The sequence below is a fragment of the Mirounga leonina genome, unplaced genomic scaffold (assembly GCF_011800145.1).
Source record: "Mirounga leonina isolate KUSES-001 unplaced genomic scaffold, KU_Mleo_1.0 Mir_170, whole genome shotgun sequence".
Classification (NCBI taxonomy): Eukaryota; Metazoa; Chordata; class Mammalia; order Carnivora; family Phocidae; genus Mirounga; species Mirounga leonina.
Window position 1 is genome coordinate 20,937,375 of NW_023270433.1, and position 21,162 is coordinate 20,958,536.

General features: G+C 43.4%; 1 protein-coding gene across 1 annotated transcript in view; it reads left to right on the forward strand.

The window, feature by feature from the left end:
- SUSD1 (sushi domain containing 1) overlaps positions 1 to 21,162 on the forward strand; it is a 126,643-nt gene that overhangs the window by 13,703 nt on the left and 91,778 nt on the right. The window contains exons 2-5 of the mRNA XM_035016061.1: positions 19 to 126; positions 3,300 to 3,455; positions 14,351 to 14,503; positions 15,173 to 15,352. Of these exons, the coding sequence (XP_034871952.1) occupies positions 19 to 126; positions 3,300 to 3,455; positions 14,351 to 14,503; positions 15,173 to 15,352 (597 nt within the window). The remainder of the gene's footprint in view (positions 1 to 18; positions 127 to 3,299; positions 3,456 to 14,350; positions 14,504 to 15,172; positions 15,353 to 21,162) is intronic.

The following is a 21,162-nucleotide window of genomic DNA, read 5'->3' on the forward strand; positions in this document are numbered from 1 at the left end:
TTTATGATTCCGGTTTAGATATCTGTGCCACTTGCCATGAACACGCTACCTGCAAGCAAACAGAAGGGATGAAGATGTGTGTTTGCAAATATGGATTTGTGGGCAATGGGAGGACTTACTGTATTGGTAAGTTCTGAATCCTGGGTGAAGTTGAAAAGTTGAATCAAGTAACGAGATTCCCTAGTGTTAAAGAGCTAACGTCCTTCTGGGGAAAACGTTGTTTTGTTCACATGTTTTTATTACAAGAAGTTTTGTCCATTATAATACACCTTTGTTTTAGTGTTTGGATGTAGCCTTTCTGCAGCCTTTCCAAGGAAGTATCTTTCGTGTTTGAGGGACATTGAACTTGAATCTCTGGAAATTCTCTGACCCAACACAAATTTGAAATCTGTTTCAAGTCTTGAGTTTAACTTAACAATTTGAGTGAATATTGCCTTCCTTAATTTCTCTTGGTTGTTCTGATGTCAAACGATTTGTATTAGTACCCTGAGGAGAGACAAAACACAGTTGCCTATTGGACTTTCTGGCTAACTAGTGAAATAGTCCTGCTTTGGGTCTTATGTCTACCAGAATCCATTCTCAAAATTTTTTGTAGTTGTAGCCCTTTGGGGTCTTGGGTGCCTTAAAGGAATACAAAGACCTTTAGGAAGTAACTGAGGTTATTTTTTGGCTTCACGGTCTCCTCCGTGCCGTGAGAGTCGGGCAGTATCCAGGTTCAAGCCCAATTCGGAGAGAGGGAAAACCTCACGGCACGTTTGTAGTAGTGAACGTTAGGAGGATCACGGCGTCCTCCCGGCAGCCTTGTTACGTGCAGTGCAAATACCGACAGTTTGCCTTGCGGTTGTGCACTGACGGTGTATACAGCCTTGTGATATCTTTGGATTTTTTTTCTTCCCAAAGCAAAATAAAAATTCCCAGTTCCAAAAGTCATATTCTCCTTCGCAGATACGAGCTTTCACAGGCACACACCATCGCCCGTTCCTGCGGGCTGGATTTGTGCCACCACCGACCCTCTCTCTTTGGGATTCTGCCCAGGAGAATTGTGGCTACCCTACAGTCTAGGTTCCTGAGGCATCTCTCGAACCCCTCTCCTCCCACGGCTTGCTAGCAGGGGCTTGGAAATGAGGTTGGAATTGAGCACGAACAAGCCTTTTCTGCTCCCTCCCCGAAGGCAGTCCCCCTCCTGCGGAAGCTCACCACACTCTTGATTGCTCTTGGACTTCTGAAGAGGAACTTCTCTTAATGGGGCGAAGGAGCTTATTGATTTATGTGGTGCTTGCTCGCGGACACTAGACACTGCCTACGCCAGTACGTGGCCTTCTTTTTTTTTTTTTAAAAGATTTTATTTATTTATTTGACAGAGAGAGACAGCGAGAGCAGGAACACAAGCTGGGGGAGTGGGAGAGGGAGAAGCAGGCTTCCCGCCGAGCAGGGAGCCCGATGTGGGACTCGATCCCAGGACCCTGGGATCATGACCTGAGCCGAAGGCAGACGCTTAACGACTGAGCCACCCAGGCGCCCAGTACGTGGCCTTCTGAGACCACACCGCAGGTCACAGGTGACATTACCTGTGTGCCCCACGTGCTGTAACGTGGTCTGCAGTCAAGAGACCTCAGAAACTTAGAATTCTCTACAAACCCACTGTCCCTTCTGGTGAAGTCTGCAGGGGAGGCCCTATCTCAGAAATAACAGCCAAGGACTGGAATGTGCCATTATGGACTTGTGTCCGAAAGCCCCGTGCAGTGCTCATAAGCTGGGCTGGACACTTGGCCAGGCTGTGGCTTGAGGGCTGTTTCTCTCAGCTCCCAGGCAGATCTCAACACGGACAGTGTTAACAGTGAAGTGTGTTCTGTGTTCAGTTACATTTTCCAAAAGGTAACGCCTATAAGGAGAATGGGGGGCGGTGGAGGAAGGAACACCAGATTTTGAGAAAGGGAGTTGGCAGGAATTGAGTGCAGTTGTGAGAGGTGAACAGTAAAACACTAACAGTCAGAAAAAACTCCAGTTCATAAATTGGTGATCCCGCCCCCCCAAAACAAAACCAAACCAAACCACCAGCAGGGGAGATCAGCTCTGAAAGAATGCATAAGAAATTGGTCACAGGAGTTCTTCTGATGGTAGAGGCCAGAGCAGAGTCATAGAGGCGTGCGGGCCAAATTTGGCCGCTGCCTGTTTTTGTAAATAGAGTTTTATTAGAAGACAGCATTGCTCGTTTGTTTACTTATTGTCTGTGGTTGCTTTGTGTTCCAAAAGCATGGGTGAACACTTGCCACCGGAGACCTTTGACGGGCCCATCACAGAAAAGGTTCGCTAAGCCCTGAGCTACAGGACAGAGACAGGAGGGAGATTTACTTTCATTTGACATCTATGTCAAATGACTGAATTAAAAATACTCAGGTCAGGCCTCTGCAGACTCATCAGGCATCGTATACTTCAGCTCCTTCTCACTGGGTGACTAATATTATTCACATGGGTCATTGACGATTAGCAGGAGCTGTTCCTGCCACCATATTAGCTCTGCTCCCGGATGAGGCTTAAGCACTAATTCCATTGTGTTTCCTGGTAACTCAGAAGTAACAAATTTTCCGGTTAATCACTGGATGTAAAATCGTCCTGGTCTGCCTTTCATGAAAAAAGCAAGAGAATGGCTAGCTGAGCTGGAAAAATGGGATGCTCCTGGATTTGTTTCTTTCCCAAGATCTTTTTGAATATGGAGAAATTGAAAAAGAATAACAGTATGCAGCTTGGAAGACAGAGCTGGAATAGTATATAATGACAGATTAACACGGTTGATGGGGGAATGTGCAGTCCCCTTCTCCCAATCTTCAAATAAGATGATGTTCAGATTAAGATGTTGGGTTTCTCTTGTGTGTGTGTTTTTAAGATTTTATTTATTTATTTTAGAGTGAGCGTGAGTGTGCGGGGGGCGGTAGGGGGGCGTGGAGGGAGAGAGAAACTTCAGTGGACTTTGTGCTCGGTGCAGAGCCCAATGTGGGGCTCAATCTCATGACCCTGAGATCATGACCTGAGCCGAAATCAAGAGTCGGCTGCTTAACTGACTGAGCCACCCAGGGGCCCCTCTCTTGTGGTTTCATATACACCTAGCGCACGACTACCAGGGTCCCACGCCCTGCAGTCTGAGAAGCATCGTGGAAAGAGAAGAGGCTGGGGAAATAGACCCTTGAGATGTTGTCACGGAATAGCAACTCCCGAGTCTATAGCACAGGAGAACAGTCTGGGTTGCTGAACATGGTATGGATTGATAGCCCTTTCTGTGTGTTGTCTCAACATTTCAACAGATAAAAACGAGTGCCAGTTTGGAGCTGCTGTGGTCTGCGGAAACCACACATCTTGCCACAACACGCTCGGAGGCTTTTACTGTGTTTGCCTCGAAGGATATCGAGCCACAAACAACAACAAAACATTCATTCCCAATGATGGCAGCTTTTGCACAGGTACTCGAGGAGGGGGCCGCCACGATGGCGGGACAGGTGTCTGGCCTGTGGAGGAGGGAGAGGGCAGGACCGGGACAGGGTGTCATTTAAGGGAGGGACTCTCCTTTCAGAAGGTCCACGAGGGAAATTTGAGTATTAGTTAGTGTTAGGAAACTGTTGTTACTTTTGTTAGCTGGCGTCACGGCATCGTGATACTGGGGATGATATTCTCACTTTGGGAGATGCATGCTGAAGTATCTAGGGGTATTATGAGGTATCTAGTGTTATTATGATCTCTAAAGGATCCTAACTGACAAACTGTGAGTTGTTCAGTCTTGGGGGTGGGGGGGTGGGTCTGTGGGAGTTCACCGGAATATTCTTTCTCTTGTTCTGTGCATTTGAACATTTTTCTACCAAACAAGGAGGGGCTCTCAGAGATGGTGTACCATCTGCAGGTTTCTGTCACTCCAGCTGGGGTGTTCTTGGGGTGACTCTGGCGCTCCCCATGGTGCACACTGCGCACTAAGGGCCCAGGGGGGCGGGCATTGTGATGTTGGCTTCCGGGAGCTCAGAGTGGTGCTGGGTTAGAGATGGGACTTAACCTCTCAGAGGAATCAGCGGGGCAAGGAGAGCAACGTTTTGGATCTCAGCAGCTCTGACTCTTTGGGCACATGTTGGTTGAATACAATGGGTGGGCAAAATCCTAATTTTCAGTGGGCCCTGAAACTCTTGACTGAACTTTGTGTACAGCATGTCATGACATTATAGCTCTTGGGTTTTCTAAGAAAATCTAGGAACAGTAAGGAAGAGGAAAGGCAGGAAAAGACTCCTGGTTCTGGGATGGCTTTGCATAGACTTAATGACTCTGCTTAAAAGCTTTGTGATATTTAAAGGTTTTCGGGGAAAAGGAAGGGAGAGGAGAACATGTTTTATCTCCTTACCCACCAGGAAGCACGGATTCTGATGCTCTGATTCATTCTCCCTCTTGACCTGTACCGAGGTAGAAATCCCTCATGGGGTCCACTTGATTTATTCTTGGCAAGAATGAACTGCATTTCCTCTGAGAAAATGTTTTATGATACACTGTTGTTTTTGGTAGCAAATGGCTTGTTATATGGTTGCAGAAGTGCAGTGCTGCAGAATTAAAGTAGATGCGTTAAAAAAAGTATGAATTAAAAAAATTTTTTTAAATTTAAATTCAATTAGCCAAGGTATTGTACATCATTGGCTTTTGATGTAATGTTCAATGATTCATAGGTTCAGTATAACATCCAGTGCTCATCCCATCACGTGCCCATTTTTAAGAAGCCCAACAAGATGGTGATAGGGTGTTGAGTTCGGTCAGGACACATTTCTCACATACCTCTCATGTGCCAAGGCGGTGCCAGTGGGAGCTGAGGGCAGACAGCCAATTTCAGTATAAGGTGTTAGTCATAGGTGAGCAAAGGGCACTTAGGGGATCTGGAATCCTTGGGGGCTCTTATCTTGGAAGTGGGGAAGGGATCCGGGAACTTTCTGGAGGACATGATACCCGAAATTGTGTTTTCAAGGCTGCGGGAGTTGGCTGGGGAAAAACGTTTATCATTGTATCTATCACTCGAGTTCCCAAGGATGCATTTGACTTTAAAAAAAATACGAAGGAGGAGGAGAAGGAGGAGGAGGAGAAGAAGAAAGAAATATTTTATGCAAGAGCCAAAGAGATGTCAGCCTAATAAGAGCCAGTCTTCCTGGAACAAAATCTTGATCTTGACTCTGCTTCTCTTTCTTCTACTTGTTGTAATTATTTAGTGACCCCCCCTTTTTTTTTAATGAGATATAATTCACATGCCATCAAATTCACTCTGTCAAGGTATACAATTCAGTGGTTTTTAGTATATTCACAAAGTTGTGCAACAACCACCACTATCTAATTTCAGAATACCTCCATCACTTCAAAAGAAGGCCCGTATCTGAGGGCAGTCATTCTCGTGACCTCTCCTTTGGAGGTCTCGGGTTATCACTTCGTAAAAGCTGATGGGGGACTTTTCTCGATGATACTGAGTGTCTCTAAGCATCATACTTGCTACAGGAACAGCAGCGAACTTCAGCTGGGGCAGAGGCTTAGCACGTTTTGGGGTCTCAGCGGTTATCCGGTGTTTGTCTGGAACCACAGGATCTGAGTCCTGGTTCCGGAATTCCAAGAACTCCTGCGACCAGGTGTTGGTTGTACTTTGCAGAGTCTGAGCTAGATTTCAGAGCTGCTTGCAGGTGGGCCTCTTTGGATGTCCCCAGCGAGAGAGGACAATGCAGTTGCAAGGGTTCTAGTTCCCGAGAGCTTGCAAATGTCCTGGCCCCGCCCCCCGGGCTGCCCCCAAGCAAGTTCTGGGGCTCCTGGCAGCTTGGCAGAGGGAGAGGTTCAGTGGCGTTTCCAGCGTGAGGGGGGTGGGAGAGAGATGAAACTGGTGTGGGAGCAGGCCTAGGGCTGTCACCTCCCTGCCAGCCTCATTCCAAGGAGGCGTGGCCCTACCACGTCTGCTGAGAACTGCAAAATGCCTTTTTTCGCCTTTGAATTCCCCAGGTCTTGGGAATCCATCTTGAATCTGACGGCGGCTGCAGCCTTCTTTTTCGTCAGCTCATTTCTGCAGGATCAAGGGCCTGATGCCGTTTCTTCTAGAGAAATGTAACGGCATTTCAGCCTTGACTAGGAAATGGGGGGAAAAAAAAAGAACCTAGAGAGAGTGAATGCCTTGCCCTTCATCAGTGTCTGGAACCTTCTGCTCAGAGCCTGTACCCCGTAGGTCTGCCTCTGTTGAAGTAAACACCTTCGTTTCTGGATGTAAATCCCTCTCCCAGGTCAGGAGCCTGTTTTCCCTGTGAGCCTTTGCGCACAAGCTTCTCAGCTGCCCTGTTGTTTCAGGTCCTGGAGCAGCCTGCTGTGGGCTCAGACCCAAACGTGTAGTCCTGCTGGGATTCTGCTGGCTCTGTGTGGGGTGGACTTGCAGCTGTCCTGCGGTTTCTCCCAGGGCTCTCTCCAAGTGGGATTTTGCTCCCCAAATCCTAATCCTTTGTTTTAGCTGGGTTTTATTCCAGAAGTGTCATTTTTTACTACCCTGAAAGAAGGAAGAAATAAGGAAAGATAAACCTAAGGAAGAGTGTCCTGGGGGTTTTTGCTTCCCACTTCCCAGAGCACTGCTCATAACCAGTGGCTTCTTGACTATTTTCCCTGTGGCATCCCCTTGACTCCTGCTTAGTTAGGTCTCCAGTGGTGGTGGGTGATGGCTTCAGTCTCCCACTGGTGCTCCAGCTCCTAGGAAGGAGAGAGAGGTCAAAGACTCTGAATCAGAAGATGGTTAAACCAAAGCACCCTTCCCTTAAATGCATTAGGAGGGTCCATTTATGTAAAGTACAGGCAAAAATAATTTATAGTGATAGAAATCAAAAGGTGGTTATTTGGGGCACCTGGCTGGCTCAGTCGGTGGAGCATGTGACTCTTGATCTTGGGGTGGTGAGTTTGAGCCCCATGTTGGGTGTAGAGATTACTTAGAAGTAAGGTCTTTCTTTTCAAAAAATAAATGGTTGTTTGGGGGTGGGGATTGGCTGGAAAGAAACATGAGGGAACTTGCTGGATGATGGAATGTTCTATCTCTTGTTTTGGATGTTGGCTACATGGTTTGTATGAGATTTTCACAACTCATGAACTGTACACCTAAGATCAGTACATTTTTGGGGGCACCTTTGTGGCTCAGTCGGTTAAGTGTCTGACTCATGATTTAAGTTCAGGTCATGATCTCATGGGCTGTGAGATTGAGCTCTGAGTTGGGCTCCATGCTCAGCAGGGAGTCTGCTTGAAGATTCTCTCCCTCTGCCCCTCCCTCACTCTCTCTCTCTCTCTCAAATAAATAAGTAAATAAATCTTTTTTAAAAAAAGATCAGTACTTTTTAAGTATAAACTATAACACTTAAAAAGTAATATAGGGGTGCCTGGGTGGCTCAGTCGTTAAGCGTCTGCCTTCGGCTCAGGTCATGATCCCAGGGTCCTGGGATCGAGCCCCGCATCGGGTTCCCTGCTCCGCAGGAAGCCTGCTTCTTACTCTCCCACTCCCCCTGCTTGTGTTCCCTCTCTCACTGTGTCTCTGTCAAATAAATAAAATCTTTAAAAAAAAAAAAGTAATATAGAGATAGACATATAATACCTTATATATTAACTACACGGAATTTATTATGTGGCTGTACTGTGTTACTTAACTGATTATTTTTTCCCCTCTTGTGGTTGTTTTGTTTTTGTTTTTGTTTTTTGCTATCATAAGAAATGCTATAATGAACATCCTTGTATCTACATCCTTACAGATAATTATATTCCTTGTTATAAATTCTGGAAAATAATTTCTTTTTTTTTTTTTAAGATTTTATTTATTTATTTGACAGAGAGAGCAAGAGAGCACAAGCAGGGGAAGAACAGAAGGAGAGGGAGAAGCGGGCTTCCCAAGGAGCAGGGAGCCCGATGCGGGGCTCGATCCCAGGACCCCGGGATCATGACCTAAGCCGAAGGCAGACACTTAACGACTGAGCCACCCAGGCGCCCTGGAAAATAATTTCTGTGTCAAAGGTGTACCTACACATTGTTACTTTTGGTACATCGTGCCAGACTGTCTTCCAAAAGGTTCACACCAGTATTCTCTCTCACTAGTCATTTCATGAAGGTCTTCATGTCTTCACATCTTTGCCAACACTGGACATTAGCAATGAATGATGCGAATTTAACGGTCTTGATTTTAAATGGGTGTTTCTGTCCCTCTAAATATGGCTTCTTAAGATACAGACTTCTTAGCTGAACTTGGCATTTGAGGACGCAAGATGGAAAAAAACGGTAACGTTACTTCGCAAGATGTGAGGAAGTCATTTCTGTCTCACCTGCATGGAGTCGGCAGGAACTAGTAATTAGTTGGCTACAGGGAGAAGAGCAGGCTGTGAGAGCATTTTCATGAATGTGGCAATTCTTCAGTGCACTTTTATTGCTGAGTCCATTCTGAGTCTTCAGATTTTAAAGCTCCTGCAGACAAGAGCTTGCGTGTAATGGGGCGTTCAGAAACTCGCCTCTCTGGCACGGCTGCCGAAGCTAAACCCTTGCCTCTTTGATACTCCTGTTCTAGCTAAGGGTCCTCCAGATGAATTTTCAGATGTGGGCCGAGAGCATTCAGATCCAGGGGGGGCAAGCCATGGGGCCGCTCCCCAGACCTCAGCCAAGAAACCCATGAGAGTGTGTGTGTGTGTGTGTGTGTGCACGAGCAAGGACGTTGCTCATGGTCACACTGAGGGTTAGGTGCAGGCTCTGAAGGAGTGGCTTGTGCTGCAGGGAGAACTGAGTCAGTAGAGAGGCAAGGCCCATTCATGTATTAGCCCACATGCATCGAGGACCTAATTAGCTTCATTTTACAAAAGTGGTTTAGAAAGGTTAAGGAACAGACCTGAGTACATCTAATAAGTAGCAGAATCAGTTCTCAAACCTGGGTCTGTTTGACTTTCAAACTGAGGCTATTAGATGAAAAGGAGTAAATATAGAACATCAGGGCCCTGGGACCAGGTCAGCGTGTCCTGCCTGGTTTTGCTACTTTCTGGCAAGGAATTGTTCTGGCTGTGGATAAAGTTAAATAGTCTGGTATGTACAATGGGACAAGGGAAAATTTCCCCCTCGATTAGTTAGGTATGTTAATAAGGTTGCTCAGTTGCTCAGAGCGTTTTTCCTTCCCAAGCAAACATGTTCTAACCTTGGAGGCCCCATGGAATCCACCACATGGAGAAGTTATTCTAATGAGCTTAATATGTTTACCCAGCCAAGATTCTAGAATAGGTTAGAAAAGGGACGGTTTGTGAACATTAAGAGGTAGCAGGGCATTAAAAGTCAAAAATCATGTCACCGGTCTCAGGGATAGATGGTAGGGACTTCTAGACTTCATTAAGACAATGGATATCTTTGGCATTGTCTGTGGACAAGATGGAATTATTGATTGGATGCTGGTACTGTGACTGTAGTGGGGGGGGGGGACAGTGTGGCTAGTGGTTAAGGGTGTGGTCCTGGAGCCACATACCTGGTTTCCAAGTCTGGCTTTCCCACCACTTAACCTGTGTGATTTCAGTGTACTTACTTACCCACTCTGTGCTTCATGTACTTCCTTTGTAAAATGGGGATAATAATAGCATCTACCTCATGGGGTTATTGTGCAGAATAAGATGAAAATAATTAGTCATAAATAATGAAGCGTGTAGAACAGTGGCCACCATGTGTCAGAAGACGCACAAGAGTCCCTGGGATTAGCGCTCGTTATAACAATAATTTTTATTAGGTTGTTGAGTGACTGGACACAAAGCAAGGTGATTAATGACTGTGGTGACTCATACAGAGCTGATCAGTATCTAAAAACTCCGTCTCTTTCCCTACCATTGCTACCTAGCCACATGTTTGCCCTGTAGTGCTGGTACTGCCTGTTCTTAGAAGTCTACAGAAAATGCCATTTATTCCCACTCACTGTCTTTTGAAGAGCCTGGGGCAAATGGGCAGGCTGGAAGATGATTACTGTGTCAAAGGTATATGTACACATTTTTTTTTTTTAAAGAATTTTATTTATTTATTTGAGAGAGAGAATGAGAGAGAGAGAGCACATGAGATGGGGGAGGGTCGGAGGGAGAAGCAGACTCCCCGGCTGAGCAGGGAGCCCGATGCGGGACTCGATCCCGGGACTCCAGGATCATGACCTGAGCCGAAGGCAGTCGCTTAACCAACTGAGCCACCCAGGCGCCCTATATATATGTACACATTTTACAAACTCCCACTTGGAATACAGAATCTTGATAAGCTAAAATAATGGATCCAATTCTAGGAACACATGTTGGATCCTGCACGGTTGAAATCATCTCTAAAGTTTGTGCTGGATTGCGACTGATTTTATTTCATATTATTTATATTTTGAGAATCCTAGGAACACATGTTGGATCCTGCACGGTTGAAATCATCTCTAAAGTTTGTGCTGGATTGCGACTGATTTTATTTCATATTATTTATATTTTGAGAATCCTGTTAACTATTACCCAAAACTCCATGATTGTATTATCTACAACTTTTTTTTTTTTTTAAGATTTTTATTTATTTATTTGAGAGAAAGAGAGAGAGGGAGGGAGAGAGGGAGAGCACAGAAGGAGAGTGAGAGTGAGAAGCAGACTCCCCGCCGAGCAGAGAACCTGATGTGGGGCTCGATCCCAGGACCCTGAGATCATAACCTGAGCTGAAGGCAGACGCTTAACCAACTGAGCCACCTAGGGGCCCTGTTATCAACAGTTGTTTAACTGAGTTTTTATTGGTTTCATTTCTTACCTCTTTGTTTTGCTTTAAATTATGTTTTCTCTTTCTTGACATTATTTATTCTGATGTTTTTCACTGGCTTGAATATTTTTCAAAATCTTTTTCAGAAAAGAAATGTCAGGGAGTGCCTGGGTGGCTCAGTTGGTTGAGCTTCCAGCTCTTGATCTTGGCTCAGGTCTTGATCTCACAGTTCTCAGTTTGAGCCCTGAGTTGGGCTCCGTGCTGGGTGTGGAGTCTGCTTAAAAAAAAAAATAAAAAAAAATAAATATCAATAGTATGATTTCTGAGATCGTTCATGTTCTGAAATGTCATTCGTTGACTTAACTATAGTACTGTGTCTTGCTCCCTTTTCCTTAGAACTCTGTAAATATTCCATTACTATTTGGTGTTTCAGACAAGAAATCCTAGGTCAGGTTGGTGTTCTTTCCTTCATAGATAACCATTCCTTTCTCTCTCATTTCACAGGTTCTCTTTTATTCCATGAAATTCAGAATGACTTTCACTTTTCAACATTAATGCCTGTCACCTCAAAAGGCTTTTTGGAAGTGAATACATAAGCAGAGGAAATTTTCCCTTTGATATTAATTTTTTTTTTAAGATTTTATTTATTTATTTGTGAGAGAGAGAATGAGAGACAGAGAGCATGAGAGGGAGGAGGGTCAGAGGGAGAAGCAGACTCCCTGCTGAGCAGGGAGCCCAATGCGGACTCGATCCTGGGACTCCAGGATCATGACCTGAGCCGAAGGCAGTCGCTCAACCAACTGAGCCACCCAGGCGCCCGATATTAATTTTTAATAAAGATTTAGTTTAGAGAGAGAGAGAAAGAGAGTGAACATGAGAGGGAGGGACAGAGGGAGAGAGAATCTCAAGCAGACTCCGTGTTGAGCACAGAGCCTGACTTGGGGCTTAGTCCCACGACCCGGGGATCATGACCTGAACCAAAACCAAGAGTCGGACACTTAACTGACTGAGCTACCCAGGTGCCCCCTGCAATTCCTCTTAAGTGAATATTACATATTTTGGATCTGTCCTTATATTGTTTATTGTCCTATAGCTTCTGTCTTATATAATTTCATTTTCTATGTGTTTTTGGAGAATTCTTTAAGTTGGAATTTGCAAATTTATTTTCCAGCAGTGACCAACCTATTATTCAGTGCCTCTATTTGGTTTTTATTTTTGGCGTTCATATTTTGCTTTTAATTTCCAAGATCTCATTGTTTTTTTCAGAAGTTCCCCTCTTTTTTTTCATTGATTGCAGTATCCTCTTTTTTTTAAGATTTTATTTTATTTTTTTTAAAGATTTTGTTTATTTATTTGAGACAGAGAGAATGAGAGAGAGAGAGAGCACATGAGAGGGGGGAGGGTCAGAGGGAGAAGCAGACTCCCTGTCGAGCAGGGAGCCCGATGCGGGACTCGATCCAGGACTCCAGGATCATGACCTGAGCCGAAGGCAGTCGCTCAACCAACTGAGCCACCCAGGCGCCCCTAAGATTTTATTTTTAAGTAATCTCTACACCCAGTGTGGGGCTTGAACTCACAACTCTGAGATCAAGCATCACACATTCTACCAACTGAGCCAGCCAGGCACCCGATTACAGTATCCTCTTAATCTCATTTGGACTCCTGCATCTCTTCATATGTCAAGAGTGTTTTGGTCATCTATTACTGCATAATGGTACTTCCTGCCCCAGCCCCCCGCCCCATTTAATGGCTTATAACAACAATTTATTAGTACTCACAGTTCCATGGCTAGGTGGTTCTCTCACTCATGTGGAAACATTCAGCTGGTGGCTGGGCTGGGCTGGTAGGTAAAAGAAGGTCTCTCTCACATTCTAGGGCCTTGATGCTGACTATCAGCCAGGACACCTTAGTTTTCCATGTGGTCTCTCTCTTCACTTGGTGTCTCAACTTCAGGGTGTCCCCTGAGTGCCTTCGCTCCCAAGCATGATAGCTTGGATTTCCTTACAGCATGGCCACTGTATTCCAACAGAGGGAGAGAGGAAGCTGCCAGTCGTTTCCAAGATTAGGTTCACAGAAGGCATAGCATTAACTTCTGCTGCATTCTATTGTCCAAAGCAAGTCTCGAGACCAACCCAAGGGGGGGTGGTGGTGGAATGGATTCCCCTCTTGAATCCCCAAGAGATGGCCACCATCTTTAGAGATCATCTCCCAGATTTTCCTCAAAGTTTGCTGCATTAAAGCCGTAGGTTTATCAGAATTGTTAGCTTGTATGGGCTCTTTTCAGCAATTCAACGAATCACTGCCTCCTAAACAATAATCAGTGAGTGATGAGGAGTTCATTGGTCAAGACCAGAAACCACACAAAAAGGAGACTATAGTGAATTTTAATAAAATCACAAATTTAAAAGGGTTCTGATATTATTTTCTTCCTTCTTTTGTGAAATTATGGTGTTAGTAGGTTTTGGAAAACAAAACAAAACAAAACAAAATGCTCTTTACCTGGCAAAGTAGAATACTGGCCACTTTATATTGGTCCTTCCAAAATTACTGGCCTTTAAAATCCCGGAGCCTGGTAACAACCAGGATTCCTTCAGTCTTGCTACTCCCTGTTCTTTGCTCCCCTGCCCCCTGCCCCCCGCCATGGTTCTTGTAAGTGTCCTGGGAAAAGTTCCATTTCACTTAAGGTATTTTTTTTCTCTAGGTGAAATTGGTGTTTGTATGGCTCTAATGGAATTTCTAAAGTTTTAGTTTTGTTCTCTAAGTCATTTCTAGGGGAAAAAATCTGCTAACTGGCAGAGAGCTTTCTTCTCCAGTCTCTGAATTACTGTGTGGTTTTTACCGCTGTACCTGATACTTTTGGAGGTCTAGGGGAAAAGTCTGCCAAGGGGCATGTCTTTTTCTTCTCGAAGCTCGTCTTAAGTTCTTGTAATCTTGGTAAAATTAGTGAGACCCTTCTGAATTTTCCTCTTACCACCTGCCTCACCATCCTATGCTCATGAGCTAGAAAGCATTTTTCACTCTGGTTTAAATTGTTTTATATTTGGAGTTCTACTTCAGGTATTTATTTATTTCTTTTTTTAAAGAGAGGGACAGGGGAGGGGCAGAGGAAGAGGGAGAGAGAGAGAGAAAATCTTAAGCAGTCTTCATGCCCAGCATGGAGCCCGATGAGGAGCTTGATCTTATGACCCTGAGATCACGACCTGAGCCGAAACCAAGAGTTGGACGCTTAACAGATTAAGCCACCCAGATGCCCCATCCTTCAGGTATTTTAGTATGAGGTAGAGGACATCCTTATTTTGTAGTGATTGAATTTTTTTCAGCATACTTTTTTTGGGCTCATTTTGTTGGGTGTCAGAGAGTTCATGATGGTCGTTGGTTTTCGTAAATTTCCAAAACACATTGACAAGGATTTATTGAACACCTTTTAATACCGATGGCATAAAGGGTATATGAAAAGAATCTTTGAAGAATGAAATAAAATTCATGATGCCATTGCAAACAAATGCATCCATTTTTGTAAGGGTAGATTGAGAATGTGAGAAGTGGCTGTTCCAATACCCCTCTGCCCCTGTGTTTCCCTTTTTCTGTTTTTTTCTCTCCCTTCTTATATCTGGGTCTCAAGATGTAGATGAGTGTGAGGTTTCCGGCCTGTGCAAGCAAGGAGGACGGTGTGTGAACACTTATGGAAGTTTCGAATGCTACTGTATGGATGGATACTTGCCAAAGAATGGACCCGAGCCTTTCCACCCGACCAGAGATGCCACGTCATGCACAGGTGGGTTTCTGCCAAAGAAGGGAGCTTTCTGAAAGTGGGATTCTGTTCTCAGATGACTTTCTCCTGCTCTGAGCCTGCGTCTGTGGGGTCTGTGTTGGGGATATGAGTGGAGATTATCTGTCCTTTGTGCATCTGTACAACCTATGAAATAAAGTCAATATTACAAGATAGAAGGGGCTGGCTATCTCATTTTTTTTTTTTTAAAGCTACAATTAGTAAACTTCTGGGATTTTTAGTAGTTAATAGATATTCTCCTATTAAACCTGATTTTAGATAGTAAACATAGCTGCCCTGGTAAGGACCAGCAACAGAAAAGTGACTCTGAAAACTACAAAGCCATATATATCTGAAGGTATTTTGCAATTCAAATTTTTTACTTCGCTGGGGTAGGCTTCTCTTTAACTAGTGTGAATTAGTGAAGGTTGACTGCCAAATCCCATCAGCTTTGTGCGTGTGTAGATGCTATTCCTATGGAAGGCCAGAAGGTTGAATAGAGACAATCATTGGAAACATGCCTAGAAGTCAAAATGGAAATGAACCAGTCTATGTAAAATATCGCTCAGGTGTGTGTGGAGGGAAAGGGAATGATGGGGTAGGGGTGGAGAGAGATGATGAGTTTTGAAAATTCATATTCACATACTAATGAATTTGACGTTAATTTATTTTCAGAAATAGACTGTGGCACCCCTCCTGAGGTCCCAGATGGCTTTATCGTCGGAAATTATACTTCTAGGCTTGGCAGCCAGGTTCGTTATGCTTGCAAAGAAGGATTTTTCAGTGGCTCAGAAGATACAGTTTCAAGCTGCACAGGCTTGGGCACATGGGAGTCCCCAAAATTAAATTGCCAAGGTGAGTTTTCAAAAGGTTCAGGTTCCCAGCTTCTGGCATTTTGAGATTGTTTTCATAGTTCTCTCTAAATTTCTCTTTAGGGTAGTGAATGAATGAAATAGATCCAGTAAATTCATGTTGTCCTTAATAGGCATTCAGTTGATTCTCTTGGTATTTTCAGCAATAGTTCTCATCTGCAAATCATGATTAATTCCATCTTTATTTTTCTACATTTATAAAAGTTAGGTTTCTCCTGATTGACCCACTTGGTTACTATTTTCAGAACAACAATTTAAATAGTAGTGTTGACTTTGAGTACTCTTTTCTTAGTCATGACTTTCATGGCAATGGTTTTAGTTTTTCATTACTTGTTCGTGGTCTTGGCTCTTTGATGTTACGGATATCTGCTTATATTCTTATGCACACTAATCCAGTGCTATGTGCCAAGTGCTGTTCTAAGCACTTACCTTACAGGATCCCTATGAGTATGTACTATTATTATCCCATTTTACAGATGAGAAAGGTGAGCCATGGAGAAATGAAGTAATCTGTTCAAGGTCATACAGCTAGTGATAGAGCCGAACTTGAACCCAGGAATTCTGGTTTCAGAGGTTGCATTCTTTTTTTTTTTTTTTTAAGATTTTATTTAATTATTTATTTATTTGAGAGAGAGAGAGAGAAAGCTCATGTGCATGCGTCAGGACGGAGTGGCAGAGGGAGAAGGAGAGAGAGAATCTCAAGCAGACTTCGTGCTGAGCTCAGAACCTGACTTGGGGCTTGATCCTAGGACCCTGTGATCATGACCTGAGCCAAAATCAAGAGTCCGATGCTCAACCAACTGAGCCCCCAGGCGCCCCTGGAATGACATAATCTTAAGGAAACCTCTACCTATTCTCACTTTACTAGGGCTTAAAAAAAAATCAGAAATGAGTTACTTTTATCACATCTTTTAGACATGTGTTAGAGTGATCATATGTTTCTGCTTTAAACAAGTCATATGGTAAGGTTATATTATTAGATTTTCTGATAATGATCTTACATACTAATATTTGGAATGGAATCTTCTGGGTCTTTGGTTTTTTATTCTTTTTATCTGGATTATATTTGCTAAATTTTATTTAGAAATTTTACATTGATATTCAGAAGTGAGGTTGGTTTATTTTCTTTTTTCTATGCCATTTTTGTTGAGCTTGGTGTCAGTGTTATTCTAAATTTTAAAAAAAGAATGTGAAAGAATTTCTTTCTTCTTTCTCTGGACTACTCTAAATAGAATTTTTAAAGGCTTGGGAGATTTCACTTGCAAATTATCTGGATGTGGCTTTTTTGGAGAGGTAGTCCTTGGGCTATTTTAAAAAATCCTATACTTACTGGTCTAAGTTTCCTATCCTTTTTGTGTCCATTTTAGTAATTTACATATTCCTAGAAAATCATCTATTTTATCCAGATTTTCAAACTTATTTATGGAGAGAAGTAGAAAGCACTCATATTTATAATTTTCTGTAGTTGTAGTTGTTTATAAGTGACATATTGGAAACAATCCCAAATGTCTGTCAATAGGAGATTGGTTAAATAAATCATGGCATATACATGAAATGGAATATTATGTAGCCAATAAAAATACGTTGGAAAATAATTTTTATTGACATAGGTTAGCCTTAACAGTATATTACTGAGTTATCAACTATATGAATAACATGACATTAATTTTGAAAAAGCTCATATGCACATATATGCTTACAAAAGTTTAGAAGGTGATACATCAAAATATGTTTACCAGTGGTAACTTCCACTGGGGGGGATCCTGGATAACTTTCACATTTGATATTCTTTCTGTACTGAAAGAATTTTAAACGCATTAGACAAAGTAACAAAGCTGTTTCCATTTTGGAAAAAAGGAAACAGTTTTCACTGAATTTACTGCATAGCTAGGAAATCTCAGTGATGTGCTTGGCTAAGTTAATTCTTGTGCTGTTCTGATTTGCGATTCAGGCTCTAAACACATTTTAATAGTTAATTATCATCCTGGGGGTTAAGAAATTCTAAAAGTACATTTTAGTTCTCACATTATCTTTCAGTGGATCAATTAAAATGCAGAACTTAGATTAAAATGTGCCATAATGCATATCAAAGAGCTCCCTAAGGATTTATATAGGAAAACCCCAATAAAAGAGTTTGTGTGACTTCGAGAACCAGTAGTCATCTGGATTATTGGACTGAGAATGGAGAAAGTTAATTTAGAGGAGAGTACTTGTTACATTCCCCAAAGAACTGTTATTTGGAAGATCTTCACTTCTTTTTTCCCTCCTCTAATAACTGCTCCGTCTGCCTGCTGACACCCTCCTCCTCCTCCCCCGCGTCACCACATGGCCACGTCTCAAGGCTGTGTCTGCTCCTCTGAGCACACCCCTTCGTATTTATCCTTCATCATCCTGGGGCTCCAGAAGCCGGGCCACACGCCAGCCGGCACGGTATTTTCAGCCCGGAGGTATAAAGCCACAGGAATTGGGAATTCCGCTAACAACACTAGCAAACTGTGAACTTGGATGTTGCTGAGGAGCAGGTCCTTGGAAAGGGAGCAGCTGTGTGTTACAGACCCAGCTTTGGTGTCCCATTTCACAGACTGCCCTACCAGAGAAGGTGCAGTTGGTGGATCCCGTTGTTTGCCTCCTCCCTGATTCCCGGGTCCCTGGAGGCTGTGCCGCCATGGCCAGGACCCCGTGACATGGGTCCCCATCCGAGCGGGCCTCAGAGTTTCTCCTTTGAGTTGGTTAATGAGGATGGGCCATGGTTTCTAACGTCTACTAATAGCAGAGCCTGCTTCTCTAAAGGTGGCCAGCGCTTTAAGGTTGACAAGGTTTTCTGTAAGCATTGTCTCATCTGATCTTTTGAAATGCCTTTTGAGGTGGTTAATAGGTTGTTTCTCATTTCACGTATATTCTATCTACAGCGAATAGTGGGTATTATTTCCCATTAAGAACCAGAGAGAGGAGGTGACTTACCTCGTGTCACTAGTTTATGTATCAAGATGAGGACCCAAAGCACTTTCTAGAAGGCAGATTCCATGTGGAAGCAACCCTTGTGAGTGCTGGAGGTGGGAGGCACCGAGGAAAAGCTGGAGGGCCTCGGAGGACATGGTTACATGGTTACACAGCGTGGTCCGGGACCTACCCCGAAGAATATGTATTGTTGTGGAGTCAACTCTTCACCTTTTGAGGTTCTCGCAGTAGAGCTCCATCTCATCCCTGCCAAGTTGAGCATGTTTAAAAAAGTTTTGACCTAAGTTGGAACACAGATTAGGGCATTCAGGTGAGGGGCAGCGGACAAGGTTTGTTGCACTGCTGTCTCGGAATTTTCAGTCGGGCTGTGGAGAAGATTCACATCAAGAGCTGGCAGGAGAGATTGACGCGTGGTGCCTGCCGTGGGTGAGGGTGGACACAGTGGCAGCCCACATACCTTGTGTTTATCTTTTGTGTTCCGGGCAGTCATTCGAAGCAGATTTTGGGGCACCTCACCACATACCGATCTTTTAAAACATGTAGGAAAACTGCATTGATTTCCTGGCTGCATGCAACAGATCACTTGCGTTATCCTTTTGTCGAGTAAATGCCATTAAAATATGTCACTTACAAATGGTTGGAGTCACTGGCGTGTGCAGGATGAGTGATGACCCTAGTTAGAAGACTGCCGTGGGGTGGGGAAGCGGGAGCCTTAGAATCAGAAAGACTTGTGTGAGTTTTGGCTGCACCACTTGGGAGTTCCGGAACCAGCCCTAACCTTCTCTCAACTCCAGTTTCCTTCTGCAGAAGGGGATAAGATTGTTTCCATCCTGACAATTTAATGAGATAATGATAGAAAGCACGTGGTGCTGTGCTTGATGCAAAGTTGCTGCCTGATATGTATTCACCCATCATGATAAGAGGGTCATAATCTAGCGGGGAGTGTAGGTAGTGTCCCTCTAACAAAAATATAAGATCTTTGTGAAACCTCCCACCATGGAAGGGGAAGGTCTAAAATTCTCCAGCTTTCACGTTACCTCATTTATTAGTTTTCAATCCAAGTATTCTGCTTACCAGTAGAGCATTAAAATGAAGAGTTTTAATGTTATTTTTTAGAAAAAAAAGATTGATGTGCCAAAGCGTCAACAACCATTATCACCTCTACAAATGGAAGATCCTTATAAGAGATTACACTGATAAACACTTTTTTTCTTTCCAGCTCTCATGCTTTCACCTAGCCTGTCACCCCTACAGTTTCCGAAGTCTTCAGATTCTAGCTGTATTCATAGTAGACGCTGTTTGTTGGCAATAAGTGTTGTTACGTGAAATGGAATATTTTTCTTCTTCCAAGTGAGCTTTCTTCTGTGAATATGATCTGAAGGAAATGTATTGTTTTTCGAGGCTAAAGTTCATGAAGACTTGAGGATACAAAATACATCAAAAAGTTATGATTACTATTTTTTTTCTACTGCCTTCAGGGCGAGTGGACTTTTTGGTACTAATGAGCTCATTAGCTTAGTTACCACAGTTAATAAGCTATCCTTGAGAACGTGCTTCATGGCATGGTACAACCCTCCCATCTTCCTCTGATGATCGTAATAAGATTTTTTTTTTAAAGATTTTATTTATTTGAGAGAGAGAATGAGAGAGAGAGAGCACATGAGAGGGGGGAGGGTTAGAGGGAGAAGCAGACTCCCTGCTGAGCAGGGAGCCCGATGCGGGACTCGATCCCGGGACTCCAGGATCATGACCTGAGCTGAAGGCAGTCGCTCAACCAACTGAGCCACCCAGGCGCCCCGTAATAAGATTTTCTAAATGCAAGTTGCCACATACTGAGATGCTAGATTCCAACCCCCACATTGATGACATATGGAATTCAGTGCTCAGATGATCCTGGAATGAGGCTCTAACTACATGTGGCCAAATTACGAGCGTGGCATAAAGTACGTGAAACTTTGCCATAAGGTTACATTTTTCAGCCCCATTCCTTAGGCCGTATTTCTTATACACATCACAAGGATTAATGTTCGTAATAATGTTAATAACTCACATGACTGCAGGGAATAGTCTAAAAATATGGGATGTAGGTGTATCCCATGGAGAATTTACCATTAAGGGGGGCAAAGGACATTTTTCCAAGTGAAGCAAATGAAGAAAATATAGGTGTAAGTGCTGAATTATCTGATCCAGGACATGAGTATAGTGGAGACTCTGATGTTGATCTGCCTAGACCATTTGGACCCTTAAAACCTGCCCCATCCCGCTGACTTCTAGGTGATCTGTAATTCTGCTTTGATTCTAAGGCACAACAGAGACATTTCTGTTACTGTTGTGTAAATGAAAGCTGACTTTAATATGATTTTCTTCGATTTTCATACTCGTTTCTGCTCCTCTGCCAGAGCTTTCCAGCTCGTAGTTTATTTCTCTGGGAAGACTTTTCCTGAGTCAGTATCAGCATGTGGAGTAGGACTGTCCTTCATTCCCCTGGCAGTTGGCAAAAGGTCTGCCTCAATTTATGGACATTATTAGTCTTTTTTTTTTCTTTCTCAGCTTGGTATTTATTGCTCTCTAAAACAGTCCTAGATGAAGCCTTCTGTGACTATGTTATTTCTGAAATCAATCACATTATTGTGCTGATGTTTCTCAGGAGAAGTAACCAATGGGGATGACACGGTGACACAGCCAGTTGTTGATTAGATGCCATAAATTGCCTATGCCTTTCATCAAACAAATTTCCTTCTGGAATATTTTCTTGGGTTGAATAGTAAAGCCTGTAGTGTGGATAAACATTTTTACCTTCAAGATATGAAACAGAGTTACAGTATGAATGTGGTC